General features: G+C 41.0%; 1 protein-coding gene across 1 annotated transcript in view; it reads right to left on the bottom strand.

The window, feature by feature from the left end:
• The window catches only part of PCSK6 (proprotein convertase subtilisin/kexin type 6), a 1232090-nt gene that overhangs the window by 176247 nt on the left and 1038376 nt on the right, over positions 1-17467 (bottom strand). The window contains exon 13 of the mRNA XM_069625020.1: positions 10881-11017. Within this exon, the coding sequence (XP_069481121.1) occupies positions 10881-11017 (137 nt within the window). The remainder of the gene's footprint in view (positions 1-10880; positions 11018-17467) is intronic.

Raw genomic sequence — 17467 nt, 5'->3', positions numbered from 1 at the left:
ACAGTAACCCCACGTGCAGTACTATGGAATTTCCCATTGGAGTCTAACCGGAAATAAAAACAGGGAATAACCGAGGGGTCTGCCTGACTCTGAATCAATCGGTCTTCAATTTACTGCATGCTTAACTGAAATTCCATTTAGCGCTATTTCCAGAGGAAATATGGCCAGACCTGTAACCTGGCCCTATAGCATGACAGTGAAGCAGCCCAAAAGTAGTCACTCATTACCAGATGAGAAAGAAAACAGTAAAAATTGAAATCAGTGTAGTTAAACATTTGCATTAAAAACTGAGTAGCATAACGCCACTTAACAACAGTCCATAAAACGCTATAAAATGACATTTTTTGAAGAAATGTATGGGTTTTTATTTTAATTAGTGCCAGAATAAACAATTACAATCTAGTATATATAAGCAGTGAATAACATTTCAGATTATTAAAAACATTCTATAATGTACTCACTAAGAACTAATATAGTATGTACATTCATTAACATTGAAGTTGTTTACAGCAACTAAGAACACAGTTATCATAAATGAATTAATAAATATGTAAATGCTCAGATTAATTGTGAGGAGAAAAAGGGATAATAGGGATGATGGGAGAAGGAGGAAGGAAGAAAAAAAAATAGGTGAGAGGATACAACAAAAGAGCCATGCAACTGTAAATAGAGTTCGCAATATAGGAGTGGTTAAACATTTTTGTTATTTAAATAGTCAATAAAGAAGTGCCATCTTCTGTCATATCTATAAGTGAGAGAGGGTGAGTTAGCAATACATTAATCTAGCCTGTGGGCAGCACAAATATTATTCCACCAACCTTTTATAGAGATTTTACTGCAATCTTTCCAATTCAATGTAATTAGACGTATTGCCAGAAGTACTAACAGGTCAAGAATAACAAAGGATGAACTAATCTTGCCTTCTTTGGGAACTAGGCTACCAAGTAGGATATTAGTTACATTTAAGGAAAGAGATTTTGAAGATCCGTCTAAGGAAATTCCAGACTTGGCTCCAAAACATATTTACTATGGGGCATTTGAATAACATGTGTCTAAAAAACCCAGAGATGGATTGATAAGACCAGCATAAATCATCTGCCAATCTGGATAGAAATAATTTTTTGGGGGTAATAAATGCTCTATGTATGAAGAAGTAAAGAGTCTCGGTTAGGTTCGCTGACGTGTATATCATTTTTGTTTTGGACCATATCATGGACCACATTTCCTCCCCAAAATGAGTACCGCAGTACTCTTCCCACTGCAATTCAGTTGACCATAAATGATTGGGAGTTCTTTGTGATTGTATAACCTTGTAGAGGTTGGATGCTTTGAATACATCAAGGGATTCTATGAGACGCATTCTAGGAGGTACTACAAGTAATTGCTGAGAAGTATTTCTACTGCTAGCATCTAAGCATGCATTAATTAATTTAAAATATTGACTCAAAGGAAGTGCTAGCAATAGAAATGTATTCCTGAATTCTTCTACAGAGAGGATATTACCACCCACAATCACTTGATCTATGTATTTAATTCCTTTGCTAATCCAGGCTTTGCGGAAAATAGGACTGTCATTGATGGTTATAGACTTTTTGCACCAAATACGGAGAGAGAAGGCATCAGCCGGTTTGTTGATGTGATGAAACAGAAAATCCTTCAATTAAGAGCTGGTGAGACAGATCATTTTAGAGAAGCCCAATGGGGATCCATTGAAAAGATATATTGCATCTTTGATATCAAATGGTAAGACACAGCATTTTTCAACAATCAACCAGGTAGGTGGTTGCATGACTTCATGAACAGATAACTAATTTCTGGCTTGTTTGAGAACGCAGGGTCTATTATAGTTTTAAACATTCGGAAAATTGACATCACCATTTACAAATCGGTATCTTAATTTACTACCAGCAATTCTTTTCTTTTTCTCAGACCCCCCACCCCCTTAGGAAATGAATACATACTTTGCAAATACACTTAAAAAAGGAGGTTGACAAAGGAATATGAAGCATTTGTAAAGAAGTATAAAATCACAGGTGTGTACATCATTTTAATGGCCTCTAATCTTTCATACCAAGACAAGTATAAGGGGGACCATGTGCTAACAAATTCATTTAGATTGATGTTTTTGTAGGTTGATTTTAATCATATGATGGGCTGAAGAGGCAATTGAAATACCTAGGTAATCAATACAGATAGGATTCTAGCTCTGACCAAACTGGATCAGATCCTCTTTAACACATTAGGCACTCAGCAGAAGCATTCCTGACTTCTCTTTGTTTAACTTGTACCCATAGAAATGAGAGAAAAGATTAATCGAATCTAGTAGGTGAGGAAGCGACGTGGTTGGATCATGAAGAAAGATTAGTAAATCATCAGGATAAGCAGCTAATTTAAATTAAAATGTTCCACATGTAATACCAGCAATATCTTTATTGGTTCCTATCAGTTCTAACTGCAGTTCCAGGGCTAGTACAAATAGAATAGCTGAAAGGGGACATCCTTGTCTAGTGCCCCTATGGAGGAAAAATATAGGATAGAATTGGTTATAATAAAGATTGAGGTTTTTGGATCTGAGTATAGAAGTTTAACTGAACTAATATAACCATCCCAAATGCCATGCCATTTTAGTGCTTGGAATTGAAAGTCTCATTCAATGCAGTAGAAAGCTATGTCAGCGTCTAGTGGAATTGCCATATGTGGTTTTTGGAGGCGATTTCACTTTCGTATGTAATGCAAGAGATTCCTGAACAGTCTGGAATTTGCTGAGATGAACCCACCTTTGACACATCCAATTTGGTCGGGATTAATCAATTTATACACAAAGGATTCCATTCTATTAGCTAAGATCTTCTCACAATCAGAGTTAATCAGCAAAATTGATCTATAGTTCTTAGGTAATTCACTATATTTTTTGCTTTGGGGAAATAGTATTAGAAGGGCTTCTGTAAAAGAGCCCATTGACTTGTCTGCCCTAGAGAAAAATGTATAAAGTGATTCTAGATAAGAAGAGTAATACGCTATGGAAAAAAATCCATAGAAAACCCATCGGGTCCAGGGGCTTTGCCTTTTTAAAGAACGTTTATGGCCGTAGTAATTTCAGTTATATGAATAGGACCATCTAGCCTACTTAAATCTATATTAATAGGGCGGTTGTGTTTCAGGTGATCAAAACATTCATTAAAATTGATATTAGAATTAGTATGGTCAGAAGTATGTAGATTTTCATAGAATTTAGTAAAAACACCTAGGATATCGGCAACAGTGGTTACTGTTTTTCCAGAGTAATTTTAATAGCAGATATCCTGGATCTCTCTTTTTTGATCTTAAGATACAAAGCCAATGCCTTACCAGCTTTATTGGATGATTGATGTACTTTGGACTTACATGTCATGACTACACCACATGCCTGCTCCGTGTATTTCTTATTAACAGAGAAACTGAGTTTAGGATTATTTTAAGAAAAGCATCACTAGTAGAAGTATTTTATCTTTTCTCAAGAGCTCATAATTCATTGTACAGAGGGTCTACGTTTTTCCTGGTCTCTTTCTTACTTTTGGCTACAAATGAGATCATATGTCCCCGTAGAACCTCTTTATAAGCATCTCAATTGTTAGCTGGAGAGGTGCCCTCATCCTTATTAATATGAAAGAAAAAATTGTGAAATTCAAAAAAGGATTTTTTAAAGTTGATGTCTTGGAGTAGTGAGTTGTTAAATCTCCATCTCCTTATGCAATCTTTAACACATCCCAATTCAATATTAGCAATAACAGGAGTATGGTCTGATACTAGTGAGCATTCAATAATGGGGTCAATTATTGCACATGCTTAAGATTTGCTAATGTAAGATGACATTTTAGAGGTTCAAACGTAGCACACTCCATCTCTGGGGTATACCAATGAGGAATCATACTTTAAATATGTAAATTTTTAAAGTATAACATTTGCGTAATTAATAAGGAGGAGGCACTACTAAAAAAAACATCAACTTCCTCTAAACTGGCCAGACAAACAATATTCCCATACGAAATTTGATGTGGGAGTCTGAACATGTCAACCATATATGCATCACGTGTGAATGGATCATTAATGCATATGATTACTGATTTACTTATCCCTTGCTATGCTCTTTAATGCAGCATCTCCTGTGTGCCTTTTGCATTTACTATTGCACAGTCGTATAGGTCCTAATGCCTATTATTTTGGGGATAACCTTTATCTTAATTGGATAGGATTATAAAGTTAGAGGCCTTCATTACGGTTTTGCCGGTATCTCCCCAGTATTAGCCATGGGGTACCCGGGAAACTGCTTTACCGTCTCCGCCGCCTGGTATCCCGGTATTACTGGAATATTATGGGTGGCAGAGAAGCCGCTAAGTTCCCATTCCATGAAGTCCCATAGGACTCAATGGGATAAGATTGCTGGAATCACCGTTATGATCAGTGCGTCTGATTCCAGTATTTCTTTGCCGGCAGGGGCTTGATCTACTGGCAGGTCAGGCCTGCTGGGTGATTCATGGACCCACTGGCAAACTTGTGTTTTGCCAGACTGGGAAAAATGCTGTGCCGGAATTACCACCATTTTTTTGTGGGTTTATTCCAGACCTGAAAAGTTTTGAGGGCCAGAATATTTTACTTCCTATTTTACTGAGGTTGGGAGTAAAAAAATTCCATTCCCAATGAAGGTCGTTTTTAGGCGACAACAATGTATCAACTCTAAAACCGTTTTCTACCTAGTAATTCATGCAAATTGAAAGATGCATTTTTATTTGAAATTAATCTTCAGATCAGACATTAACCCTATATGAGCTCTGTCAGCTGGCGCTGCCCTGCTGGTGGCACTGAGGTAAACGTATTCATTGCGCTGCGAGGGTGGCAGCAGGGTTCAGGCTCCGATGTGTGTCTATTGCTTCCCATTTCTTTGTTGGTGCCCTTTTTACACCCTATTATTTTGTGTGTGTGTGTGTGTGTGTGTGTGTATGTACGCGCGCATGTGTGTGTGTACTTGTATATTTCCATGTCATCATGCCGCTTATCTGTAGTGCTGCATGCCAGGTGTCGTGGATCTATGAGTCCCACACCAGCACTTACGTTTATGCAATGACCACGGATGCCTTCTCGACGTTGCATCATATTTTATACTTTTGATGATTTTTAAAGCTCTAGGTATTCTCGGCTCCATTCCGCATCTTTGCCCGTGGACCGCGGTAAGTATAGCATCATATGTGGCATAGTCGCTTGCATCAGGCAATCGGCCTATATACTGGAGATGAGTTTCCACAGCAGTTAATTATGACAGTTCATCAGATCCACATCTCCCGAAGGTTTCACCAGGGAATTTGTCCTCCTGGAGAGTTCATGCATGTATGGCTTTTGTACGGTAGTATCTATTTCCAACATTTTTTTCCCTTTTCTCCAATTGCTTTTCCACACAGTCACATTTTTTTTTTTACACAGCCTACTCCTGGCTGTGGTACTTCTAACAGTTGGTTTGACATTCCCAGAATGTTTTGGGAATAGCAGCGTGATGCCTAAAATATACTACCTGAACATTTTGGCCTCCACATTTCAAGAACTTCCCGGGCACATCTCGCGGCCATCGTACAACCATCTTTCTACTAGGTCAAGTAAATCCTCCCTAGTACCAGAAACACCTTGACTGGAAAATGCTTGTTACCACAGGTTTTCTTATTTTCCCTCTTTCTGGATCAGCATTCCAAATGATCCACGGTCAAACGTTACACATGCAACCCAACTTATATTATCGTTCTCTATACCACAATTCCATTGTATCACACCAATATGTTACTCTCTGCATGCCTGTCCTATTCCTGCTTCCACCTGTCCCTACTTTTTTTTGCCTTTTCTGCCCATCTTCCTCCTTAACCAACCATAGTTTGGTTGCTCCAGGTGGGGACACAAATACATCATGTTCTCAGACAAGGTACTATTGCCGTAATACGACTAGTATAGTAATCAGCACAGTATCCAAGCTTCATATCATTAAAAAGCAATTGCCTACAGTACTGTGAGTATATGGGCATTTGATGTCACTGCCCAGCAATATGTGTTGACCGTGGCTGTTGATATGCCTAGAAAATGTTGCCAGTACTAGGCAACCAGTTTGTGCACCTTGGGAACTTTGTGGCAATAACCGGTATATGGACTGAGTAGCTTGACATCTTATTCAAAACATGGAACATGATTTCAGAACAATGTTTGTAAATGTTGTGTTGCGATGATGAATACTTGTCTTCAGATGCTGATACCTGCCATCAGCATGCTTATCTAGACAGCAGATGACAATATCTGGCAACGGTGTGAGTAAGTTTACCTTTGTTGAGAAAGCATGGCTTTGGATTTAGTGTGTGGGGCGATGTACCAAAACCAGGCAATGAAGCAAGTAACCTTTTTTACAATAAACACATGGCAATTAGAACTTGGTCAAATGATGGTTATAGCAATCAAATGACATGTTTAGCTCGTAATCCAAGGGACAACATGAAATATTGTGTTGGGTAATTGCTTAGTCCCTGGGGGTTTGATGGCCTTACCTGCCAACGGTTTGCATACCTTTATTCATGTTGATAACACCCAGACATGTTGTCAACAGATAGCCTTTTAAATATAATATCTGGTACATGGGGTTTGATGGCTATACCTGGCATTGGTGTGAGAATTTAGGATTTTAACGACTATGCTGGGCAATGGTAACATTGCCTGGCATTTTATGGCTAAACCTGGCAATAGTGTGTGCACTTAGACCTAATGTAGGCAATACATGGTTATCATGAGAGCACTCGGTTTGGATCACAATTTTGATATTTTTCTCAATTTTGATGTCTTAGTTGAGTGAGGAGAAAAATAACTCATCAATTGACAGAAAAGAGACCTCTTGTTATGAAGCCACCCCATCCTCGTAGAAGGAACTGTGAGACAGACATGCTATCAAGAGATTACACAGACAGATAAGTAGATTTTCAAAACCTTTATTTTCAATGGCCCGGGTGGGAAAATGCCTACCTTGCCCCAACTCCAAAGAGGGAATGTTCCCTAACAAAGGGGAAAACGTAGGGAACTCTAAGTCTGTCAGTCAAAAGAAAAATGCGGTCTGGGTCAAAAACTGTGCTTGTCCTCACTTCTACAGAATAACAGGGTGTATGGGATTTGGACAACTCTATAGTGTTCAAAGTAAAGTCAATGTGACAATAGAACTTTTCCATAGCTTCCTTCCCCAAGTTCAAGGCACTCGGGTAGTGTTCAAAGTAAAGTTCCGCAGGTTCTCAGGATTCACTTGGCAGCTCAGATTGGCTTGACAAAAAGTTTACACTACCCTTTTCTTGTCAGGATGTACCTCTGCAATGGGTCCATCAGGCTTCCCTCGCCCGAGCCAGACCCCCCCTTTATTCATCTTCAACTCAAAATGACTCAACTGGTTCAATGTTGCCTCCTGTTAAATAGTAAAGTTCAATTCACAAAGTCTTACTAGGAAATGTCACTCTTCCCTTGGTTCCTAGTGGGACTTCCTTCTCACTCTGAACCAAGTTCTTTTGGTTTGCAGCCTCTCTACTTCATGCAGCTCTGACTCCCCTAGTCGTGGCACAGTTGTCATACTGCACGGTCCACCCAATAAAGGTCGCGCAACCAGGTGCCTTAATTTGTGCCAGTTCTCATGTTCTCCTTGAGGGGGTCTCTGCAGCCTTCCTGGATCAGCCTCCTATCTGGGGGCCACCCCAATGGTTTTCAACACTCTTGGTTTAGTGGAAAAATCTTTCCCTTTACTTTTGGGAATTTTGCTCCCACTTTGGTTTTCACACAGCTCCCCCTTTTGGGGTTCTATTTTCCTCGGTTTTCAGCGCTGCGCACAGTTCCACTTTATTCATAGGAGCTTCCAACTCAGCTACAGAGTCTTTCGACAATGTGGTATCCTGTATGCGACCACTCTGTTACTTTGTATGAACAGAATTCTCTTCGTCAGTTTCACCTGACACGTCTTTCACTATATGCGGGCAAGGGATAAGGTTGTATCTGGCTCAAAACATACCAGGCTTTCAGGCCGTTTGCCTTTCTGGTGGTGTTTCCTTCCTTTTACTGACAGCGTCCTTGCAGTCTGAGATCAGGCTCTTTCCACCTGCCCCTCAGAAACTCCTGGGTATCCGACTTGACTCAGGGGAACAAGCACTCTGCATTCACAAAAAAAGGGATTAGCGCACGTCCTGAATCCCTTTTCCAGACCTTGTCTCGCAACTGGAGTGGCAGGCTTCTAGCCACGCTGTTATAGGGTGCTCCCTTGTGCAAACCCTTAGCGTCTCGGCATCCTGTATTTCCCCAGCTGATCTCTGGTAACCACGGCTCCACAGCTCTCCTTCCAACTCGCTCCAACCACTGAGTGCTTGGGTGCCTTTTATAGTGCCCGGAGTAACGGACAGGCTGCAAGTGTGCATGGTTAATGTCAGTTGCCTGACCCTGCCTGGCCTAGTTAGTGGGACATAGAAAGTGAAGAGGTTCATGTGCCTTGATCTGCATCTTCTTCTCAGTGCTAGAATGGTGTTTGTCATAGGGAATCTGTACTCCTCTTGACCTCCTTTTCTTTGTGATGTTTGTGGGAAAGATAAGAGTGTGCCTGAATACATCCTATGACGGCTGAGAGGGTATGGGCGGGTTTGGGCAGGTCACTATCAAGGATGGGGGATACCATGTCTCACCCTTGAGTATTCTCTGCCCAATCCCAGAGGACCCTCTACGCAGGTGATCCCCCTCGCTTGTCCACCCCCATGGTTGGGATCCAAAAGCGATGGCCTTCCCCTGCCCACCTGTGTAGAAGATCCCTGGGGCGTAGGTTGGTAAAGACCCTTAGGTTTTTCACAGAACCGAAAGCAGGACTTGTTTCATCAGCAGACTTAAAATTACTAGTAGAAAAGAAAATTGAAAGGGTTTGAACAGCAATATGAAATCCAGGTCACTGCTTTGCATAGATGCTCCATTAAAATATAAGAAAAACCTGCAGGGAATGACTGCTGGGACATCCACCCTACTTCAAGTTACTTAGATTGGCAGCAATGGTGTAACATTCAAAAGAACAGTTTATTGTGGATTAAACAGTGCTTTATTTTCCTGATTACAAACAGCAATCGGGACTAAAGCCTGCTAACTTGGGCTCTCACTTTGGACTTCCAAATGTAAAGATATTGAGGATGCAAGACTTGACTGGCTTATTTTCTTTGGCTTGCTGCACATGGCATTGGTGGGTTCATTGGTTGTGTTCAAGGCAGTGGCATGTAAATAGAGTGGCAGGGTACCTGGCGAAACGCAAACCACTGTGCCACAATCACACTAGTACTAGCAGGTGCTGGACCTGATGGACCAAGAGACCGTGACAAGAAATGTGAGCTGTTGGGGATGGGTACAGCAACCAGTTGGAGTGATCTCTTCAGGTACACAGTTGGCACTTTGGATTTTTCTCCTGACCCTTAACCCAACTAAGCAATCAAGATTGAGAGAAATATCAAAATGTGATCCAAACCAGTTGTTCTTGAGAAGCAATTTCGTGGCCCAGGCTACTGAATGCAGCACCATAAGGAGTGGATAACCAGCTCCCAAAGTTTACCATGAATGGGAAAAGCATGGCAGTTAGGCATCCTTGCATGGTATGTAACCAGAGCGCAAGAGAGCCGAACATGTGGCGCTGGGCACAATAATGAGCAAAGGGGAGATAAGCAAAGTGTCTAAATAGTCCAATAACCAAAGTGCCGAGGTACCTTGTGAAGATTATCATCAGACCTCCCAACCAAACATTGGGAATAAGATCTCATGCTTTCAGAGAAAGAGCTAACGCACAAATAGATTTACAGCAAAGAAGTTGTGGGGTTTAAGGAGGACTCTGCTGGGGTGGTTGGCTCACGGGGGCAGGAGTGGGATGTACAAAAATTATAAGCAAGAGGAAATCTTAAGAGGGTTGAATGCATTGCCTGATCGTGTAAGCCTATCAAAACTAATGGTGGATCACATTAAGGAGGGCAGAAAAGTGATGCCTTGCAGGGATGGCTTGCTGCTGCCATGGTGATTTGATATCTGTAGTTTGCAGTGGAGCAGAGTCATAGATGCATCACATGAGTTTCAGCCATTGACCTACTGGGTTTCTGAAATGGGTCTGACCGTCTGATTGTTGGCTGGTTGTAGTTGGCACAGGGTGGTATTACTAGTTCATGAATATATAGCAGGATTGTGGTGGTGAGAATGTGGGGACATGATTTTAAAGTTTCCCTCTTTTCCAGTTGCTCTTTCCACCCTCTTTTTTTCTTGATCATCCACCAGTCAAGGGTTGATCACAGAAGTTTTCATAAAGTGTTGAAAGCACCTGTAATGTTTAACTGAAATTGATGAGTAACCAAACTATGTAATAAACTGGCCTTTCTGGAGGTGGTATTACGCAAGCGTGGATATGTATTGTGATAGTCACACTCATTTTCCGGTCAATGATTTCCATTAGATTAAGGCTCTGCCGTCCTTGGTATGGAAAAGACTGCTCCTTAACTCTGACAAAGTTTACACACTTTGAGACCACTCCATTGGTGTACTGGCGCAGTATAAAAACAACAATATTAATCAAAAATATGATTTCCCGGTTTCACCTAAAGGAAGCCAACTTTTACACAGATTCAAATACTTAGTGGTGAAAGATATGTTTCACATCTAGTTGTGCATACAGAGCTCACAATGGCAAATGGTGCATACTTTCCAATTGTCACGATTCTGAGGTCATCAGCAGACTTGGTGAGGATAATGGTAGCAGCATCAAAAAACTACTGAACCCATCCACAAAAAAAAATTTTTGTACTGCCCAGATACCCAGTGATGTGCTGATAAATTATAAAATATTTTACCTTGCATTTCCGGGTTGCGCATTTGAGACACTATGTCATGTATCTCCAGTGTCCACTCGCCTTCCGCTTTCTCCCCCCAGCAGTGGACCGTCATGAACTCCCAGTGCTTGAAGCCTTCGATAGAGTGATCGAAGATCCTGCAATTCAAGGTTTGAGTGATAAAGTCGCTCTGCTTACACGGCCGCAGGAATACCTAACCCCTTCTGGGGATAAACATGGCACATAGTAAGATACTGTAAGAAGGACTAAACACTAACACAATAGACACACATACTGACAAACGTCATGAGGTAAGTACTGATAATATTATATCAATGTCTGAAAATACAATATAAACTATAAATGTTTTCATAACAAATACTGAACTATAGTAAAACATCAAAACTGATGTAAGTGATGTAATGCATTCAAGCTCAGATTGGCCGTTAGTGCTGTAGGGCAATGTCAGAAGTGCATCCCCAACATGCGGGCATGGGCCAGTTCTATTGGTCAAAATAGGACACTGTTTGGCCAACGCAGGCCAGTTGGATGAGTTACAGCTCGTAGAGTGCAGCTTTTAGTTCTGATTAGTGTTACTGAACAAGCATTATTTAAAATGCACAATTTGCAACACATTTTATCAAAAAGCATCTCCTTGGGTAGAACTCAAACTTTCACAAAAGGAATGAATTGCCATTTGCGACAGAGGGCCACATTTTCGTTGGCACCCAAGACAATTGTATGCCGCAGTCTGACCCTGAATGTATTATAAAGACATACTAAGCTTCATCTTAAGACACAGAAATGTAATCATTAGGAGGTTTCCAGATGCTAGAAGAATCATACCCACTAATAGAAATATTAGATCTGGGTTTATATATCAGGTTGCCTTGTTTTCTAGTGTATTTTTTCTAAGCCCACCAAGAATGAACAGATGTCAAATTTGCAGATTTTTCATTGAAAGAAATGGATTTCATTGTATAACATTAGTGAGGAGGGATGATTTAAAAATAATTAAATGAAACGTGAGCTGTAAACCTACAGGGGATGTTTTATTAAATATCTTCTATATTTCCAACAAAAAATATTTTGATAACATGGCAATAACAAATTAGCTGAACAATTGCAACAATTAGCTGATGGAGAAAGCTTGAGCAACAACAGGGGGTTCCCGTGTTTGATCGCTTCAAAGCTAATTTCTAAATGTATTCAGCATTAAAGAATGCTATGTGACTTAATCACATTGTTCGTCGTGTACATGGTGAGCCTGCTAGTATGTGATATATATATCTGTGTGAAGCCAATAGACACACTTTGAAACAAAGGAGAAACAGAGAGAAGGAGGATATTTTTTTTTACTGGTTTTATTAGTAAACAATGCAATGAATTAGTATCTAAACATTTCAAGGTAAACAAAAAAATGAAGAAACAATATTGACAACCTCTAATGCAGAGGGATATATAAACACAAGATTCATAATAGTCAACAGTATGCTACTTAGGAGCAGAAACAGAGAAATAACACAAAAAATCAAACTTGAGATATACAACAAAGCATATTGGGCACTTGAATGTTAATTTGTAAAGTGCTTTTTACACAAGTTAACATTCGAGTTCCAAGGCACAGTAGCACATATTTATGTTTAAGTACCAAAGCATTAGCCAACTTACTACCTGGCCCTGGCTAGCTCAAACATGTATAGATGAACAATTTCACAACAAATTGCACCAGTGGCCAAGGAACAACCACATTTTTAGTTTACATCAGGGAAATTGCCTGAAAGTTGAAAAAGAGTGCAGTAAAAGCATCAAACGCCGAACTGGCGACTAAATGCCAGAAAGAGGCTGATAAAGGAGACCAAAATTAATGAAGTCAACGCCGACCGCTATTGTTAAACCTAAAACAAATGATTTATTATTAGCGTGCTGTGCCTTCCGCTCTAGTGGTACCCAGAAGAAGTATAGGAAGAGGTACGCAGGCGTGAGTGGCACAATGGGCGTTTCACTGGAGAATGGAATAGGCAGCCACCTTTATCAGGAAAAAGGGTCTCTGTACAGCCCCTATTTCATGGGTGGTGGGCTATTAGAGTCAGAGCCTCTGCTAGATGGAACTAATGACAAAGACAGGGTGGGGATGCCAGGTGAACACTGCCGATAGATGGATCTGCGTGTGAGGAACGTAGAGAGTGGACCTCACAAAACACCTGTAGACGGCTACAACTGATGCACACACATATGTAGTGCCTATCTAAAGCCTGTAAATTGCATGCCTAGAATCATGCAGGTATTCATAGCTTTTAATGATGATTTGGTTGGGGGGCCCGTGTAGATGTGATTGCACATGTAGCAATATTGAATCAGCATCTAGAAGTTGAAAAAGACCTTGTATGCAGAATGTTGCCGGAAAACAGGTGTCCCGGCTCCAGAAACCATGGGCCCCGGACTAAGACCAATAGTGAGTGATGTGTCCCCGCAGTCTTGAAAGCCGCCAGTGTACGTCAAGCGTAACGTCCGTGGAGATGGAGAAAGCTTTGCATGAAATAATCTACTAGGTGTCCAAACAATGTGTACAAGTATGAGTACATTCATTTGAGACGATGAAGAAGGACCAAAATCGCTTTCCACACCAAACACCAGTTTAGGTCCACATCATCCAACTTTTCATGTAACAATTATTTACACCTGTTGAATATTTGCCTTGTTTCTGCATATGCATAATACCGCATAATAATAATAATACTGCATAATACCGCATGCGCCTGGTCTGACCACCATATCATTATCTTTCACCTACCAGCCACCAACCCCTTACCTAAACCTACCATATCCCCATCCATTCCCACCAGGAACAAAAAAGACATCACCAAGGACGAACTTCTCCCACTCATTTTACCTATGCTGAATATTTATGCCTCCCAGCAAAATGACCCAAACGTCTTAGTGGACACCTACAACCAAACATTGCTGAAAGCCTTTGACACCTTAGCACCTCTCAAAGTTCAGAAACCCAAACAACGAGCCCACCTGAACTCAAGGTTTACCCCGCAACTTAGAGTCCTGCGCAAAGAAAAGCACAAGGCTGAAGCACTTTGGAAAAGTCTCCCTAGCGAGGCCATCAAAGACCTCCTGCTCATCACATCCCTTAATTACAAGGAAGCAATCCTACAAGCCAAGAAAGAGACCTACACCCAGTGCATATCGCAAGCTGAATCAAACACAAAGGAGCTATTTAAAATTCTTAAAGAATTAGAATCCCTGTCACCCACCCTGGATACCGGCTGCCAAGACAGCACATGGTGCAACATCCAAAATGCTCTCCTTATCAAAATCACCACCTCACAATCCAAAATCAATGCCAAACAGAATTCCCTTCTAACAACCTCCCCAGCTAAATCCCCCATGCCCATCAAGGCCACCCCTTTACCTCACACCCCATTTAGCTTGGTACCTCTCACCATCCCTGAGGTTGAAAAAATCATCAATAACCTAAAACCGACCAACTGCCAAGGCCATCCCTGCCCTGCTTCCATCATTAAAGAATCGGCACACGGCCTTGCTCCCTTCATAACCACTTTCATCAATTCCTCCTTCCAATCCGGTATTGTTTCCAACAACCTGAAGGATGCCTGGGTTATCCCCCTGTTAAAAAAACCCACACTAGACCCAGAGATACCTTCCAACTATAGACCCATCAACACAGTCCCGTTCCTTCTAGAAATTCTAGATCGAGCAGCATACCTACAGATACAGAACTATCCTGAAACCAATAATCTCCTTGGCACAAGACAATCTGGTTTTAGACCTAAGCACGTGACAGAAATGGCCCTCCTAGATCTTAAAACCCAAATTGAAGACATAAAAGACATTGGCAAATTGGCACTCCTTCTTCTTCTAGACCTCTCGGCAGCTTTTGATCTGGTCAATCACCAAATCCTATGCCAGCATTTGAAATCAGCTGCCCACTTCTCCAAAAATGCCACTAACTGGATCAGCTCTTTTCCCAACAATAGATACATGAGAGTTTTCTCACCTACCTCCTCTGCGGACCCTGCCCCAGTCCCATGTGGAGTCCCTCAAGGATCCTGTGTATCTCCCTCACTCTACAATGTATTCACCAAACCTCTATTTGACGTGCTTGACTATCTGGGTGTCACCTACACTAGTTATGCTGATGACACCCAGATACTCATCCGTATTACTGGTGACTACATTGCAGACTCCGAAGCATTGAATGACATCTACCAAGTCATTCAAGCTTGGATGGCCCAACAGGAGCTCTGTCTCAATGACGACAAGACAGAGCTCCTCATCCTGGGCACACAACAAAGACTCAATAAGATGAACCCTTTGTTCAACTCCTTTAACATTGATGGTAATTCCATCAAAGTCTCCAAAGACACCAAAACCTTGGACATCTACCTGGACTCTACACTCTCCTTAAATAGACAGACGGATGCTGTTGTCGCTGCCTCAGCCTACACATGCAAGCTGATCACAGCCTGCGCCCTTTTCTTTCCACCCATAATTGTATCACCCTTGCCAGGACATTAGTCATGTCCAAACTCGATTACTGCAATGCACTTTACCAAGGCACTAACCAACGCAACCTCAACAAACTCCAGATCACCCAAAACAATGCTACTAGAGCAGCCCTCAACATTCCTAGATCTGCATACATTTCAGAAACTTGGAAGAGCTTACATTGGCTCTCAGACGCACAAAGGATATCTCTGAAATCCCTGTCCCTCACCTACAAATGCATAAACAACCAGGCCCCCACCTACCTAGCCTCGAGATTCACTCAGAATGCTCCTACTCGATCACTCAGATCCGCCCATGCATACTGCCTCACGATCCCGAGATACAAGCTCCAGAGAGCCGGAGGTGCTAGCTTCCCAGTTTTGGCGGCCAAACTTTGGAACACAATGCCTCTTACCATCAGAACCTTACCTTCACTCAACTTATTCAAACATAAAGCAAAGCTCTGGCTAGCTACCACATCTGACCAACTGTCTCATGCCATTTGATCGCTGCCATCTCAGTACCTGCACTACTTTGTACCACCAAAGACCTGCTTCACTGTAAATGTAACCTTGTATGTATGTAACCTTGTATGTATGTACTGTCTGAAGATATGCGCCCGGTTGCCCTCGGGCCTGGTGCACTATACAAATAAAATGAATACAAAATAAATACAAATATGTTACATCTCATATGTTACATCTCAAAGCTTCTTACATTTTTGAAACAGCATGACAACTAAACCATCCAGTATAAAAGACGTTTTGATAAGCCATCACGGACAACATATTCTGTTCATTCGGAATAAGGAAATTCTTGCGTGATCTTAACGGTGAATAATTTACAAATGCAGAATCTGGTATCTAAACGTATTGGATAGCATTTCAAATATAAAAAAAAAGTTTTGATTCAAACATGACACCTCCAGCCGAAATGCTTGCATCAATCAATTGCTTACACAGAACATCATTTCTATTCATTAGGATTGATTTATTGCCTGTAAATTGCTGTTCTATTATTGATGCCCAATTTACCATTTATACCTTTCTCACGTTCTAGCAAACCCTGATTGGCCGATCTTTGTGATGAAGCTTAAAGTCAGGAATTTGAATTCCTCCTAAGTGTGGTAGATTTATGTGTTTGAAGAGCAATTCTAGTTTACTTTATTCCAAAGAAAATGATTTAGCAATGTGTAGTTGTAGTGATTTGTAAGTTTCATTAAATATAATATGAGGAAAATTAGATGGCATCAGAGTATTCAAAAACATCTCAGGAGCCATCATCATTTTGATAACATTTATAGGATCGGAACATGTGGGCAAGTAGGATACAAAACTGTGCAACCCAGAAAGGTGCTTTTCACATAGAAGGGGATTTTATTTGGGAAAAGACCCTGGCCACCAATTACATCTCTTTCCTTGTCCTGATCTGTCCTTCCTCTCCAGAGATCCAGGTTCGCTTCACCTGCTCAGTATGCCCAGGTGTAAAAGTGCTCCTTTTTACGGGGCCTTCTCTTGTTGTGTCTCAAAGGGTTTTAAAGAAACAGCTCAAGACTCAGATTTTCATCCAATCACTTTGAAAGAAATGAAAAATAATAGCAAACAATAACAGAATTGTACTAAGGGGGGTGGGGGGTATCCGGTGTCCAGATTCGCTGAGATGCAAATTTGAAACAGCGATCCGGCCAGCCGCGTGGCTAGTAGTCTGTGACAATCCCCAAACCATAGAGCATATATAGTGTATGAATACTACTAGCACCTCGCGCTTAGCCTAAAAGTAGAAGGTTCTAATTACACACTCTTGAAATGGGTGTCATATGTCCATTGATGACCACAAATTATAAAAAAAAAGTTGCAGTTGCAAAGTATTTTTGAAATAATTATTCGAATTAGTTTTATTCTTGATGTGTGGGTTTATTCACTCCAAATTCAACATAGATTGAACAAACTGATAAAATAAACTGCATCAGAAAATTGGGCTAACTTACAGCAAGCATAGTGTACCTAACAGAGTCAGACAATATACATCTCCTTTCAATAGCCATGCTGTTGCACTCTGCAATCCGGGGGCTGACCCCAGCAGATTCT

The sequence above is a fragment of the Ambystoma mexicanum genome, chromosome 11 (assembly GCF_040938575.1).
Source record: "Ambystoma mexicanum isolate Mex_15411 chromosome 11, UKY_AmexF1_1, whole genome shotgun sequence".
NCBI classification, from domain to species: Eukaryota; Metazoa; Chordata; class Amphibia; order Caudata; family Ambystomatidae; genus Ambystoma; species Ambystoma mexicanum.
Note: the sequence above shows the minus strand (reverse complement) of the source record. Positions and strands in the feature narration are given on the sequence as shown.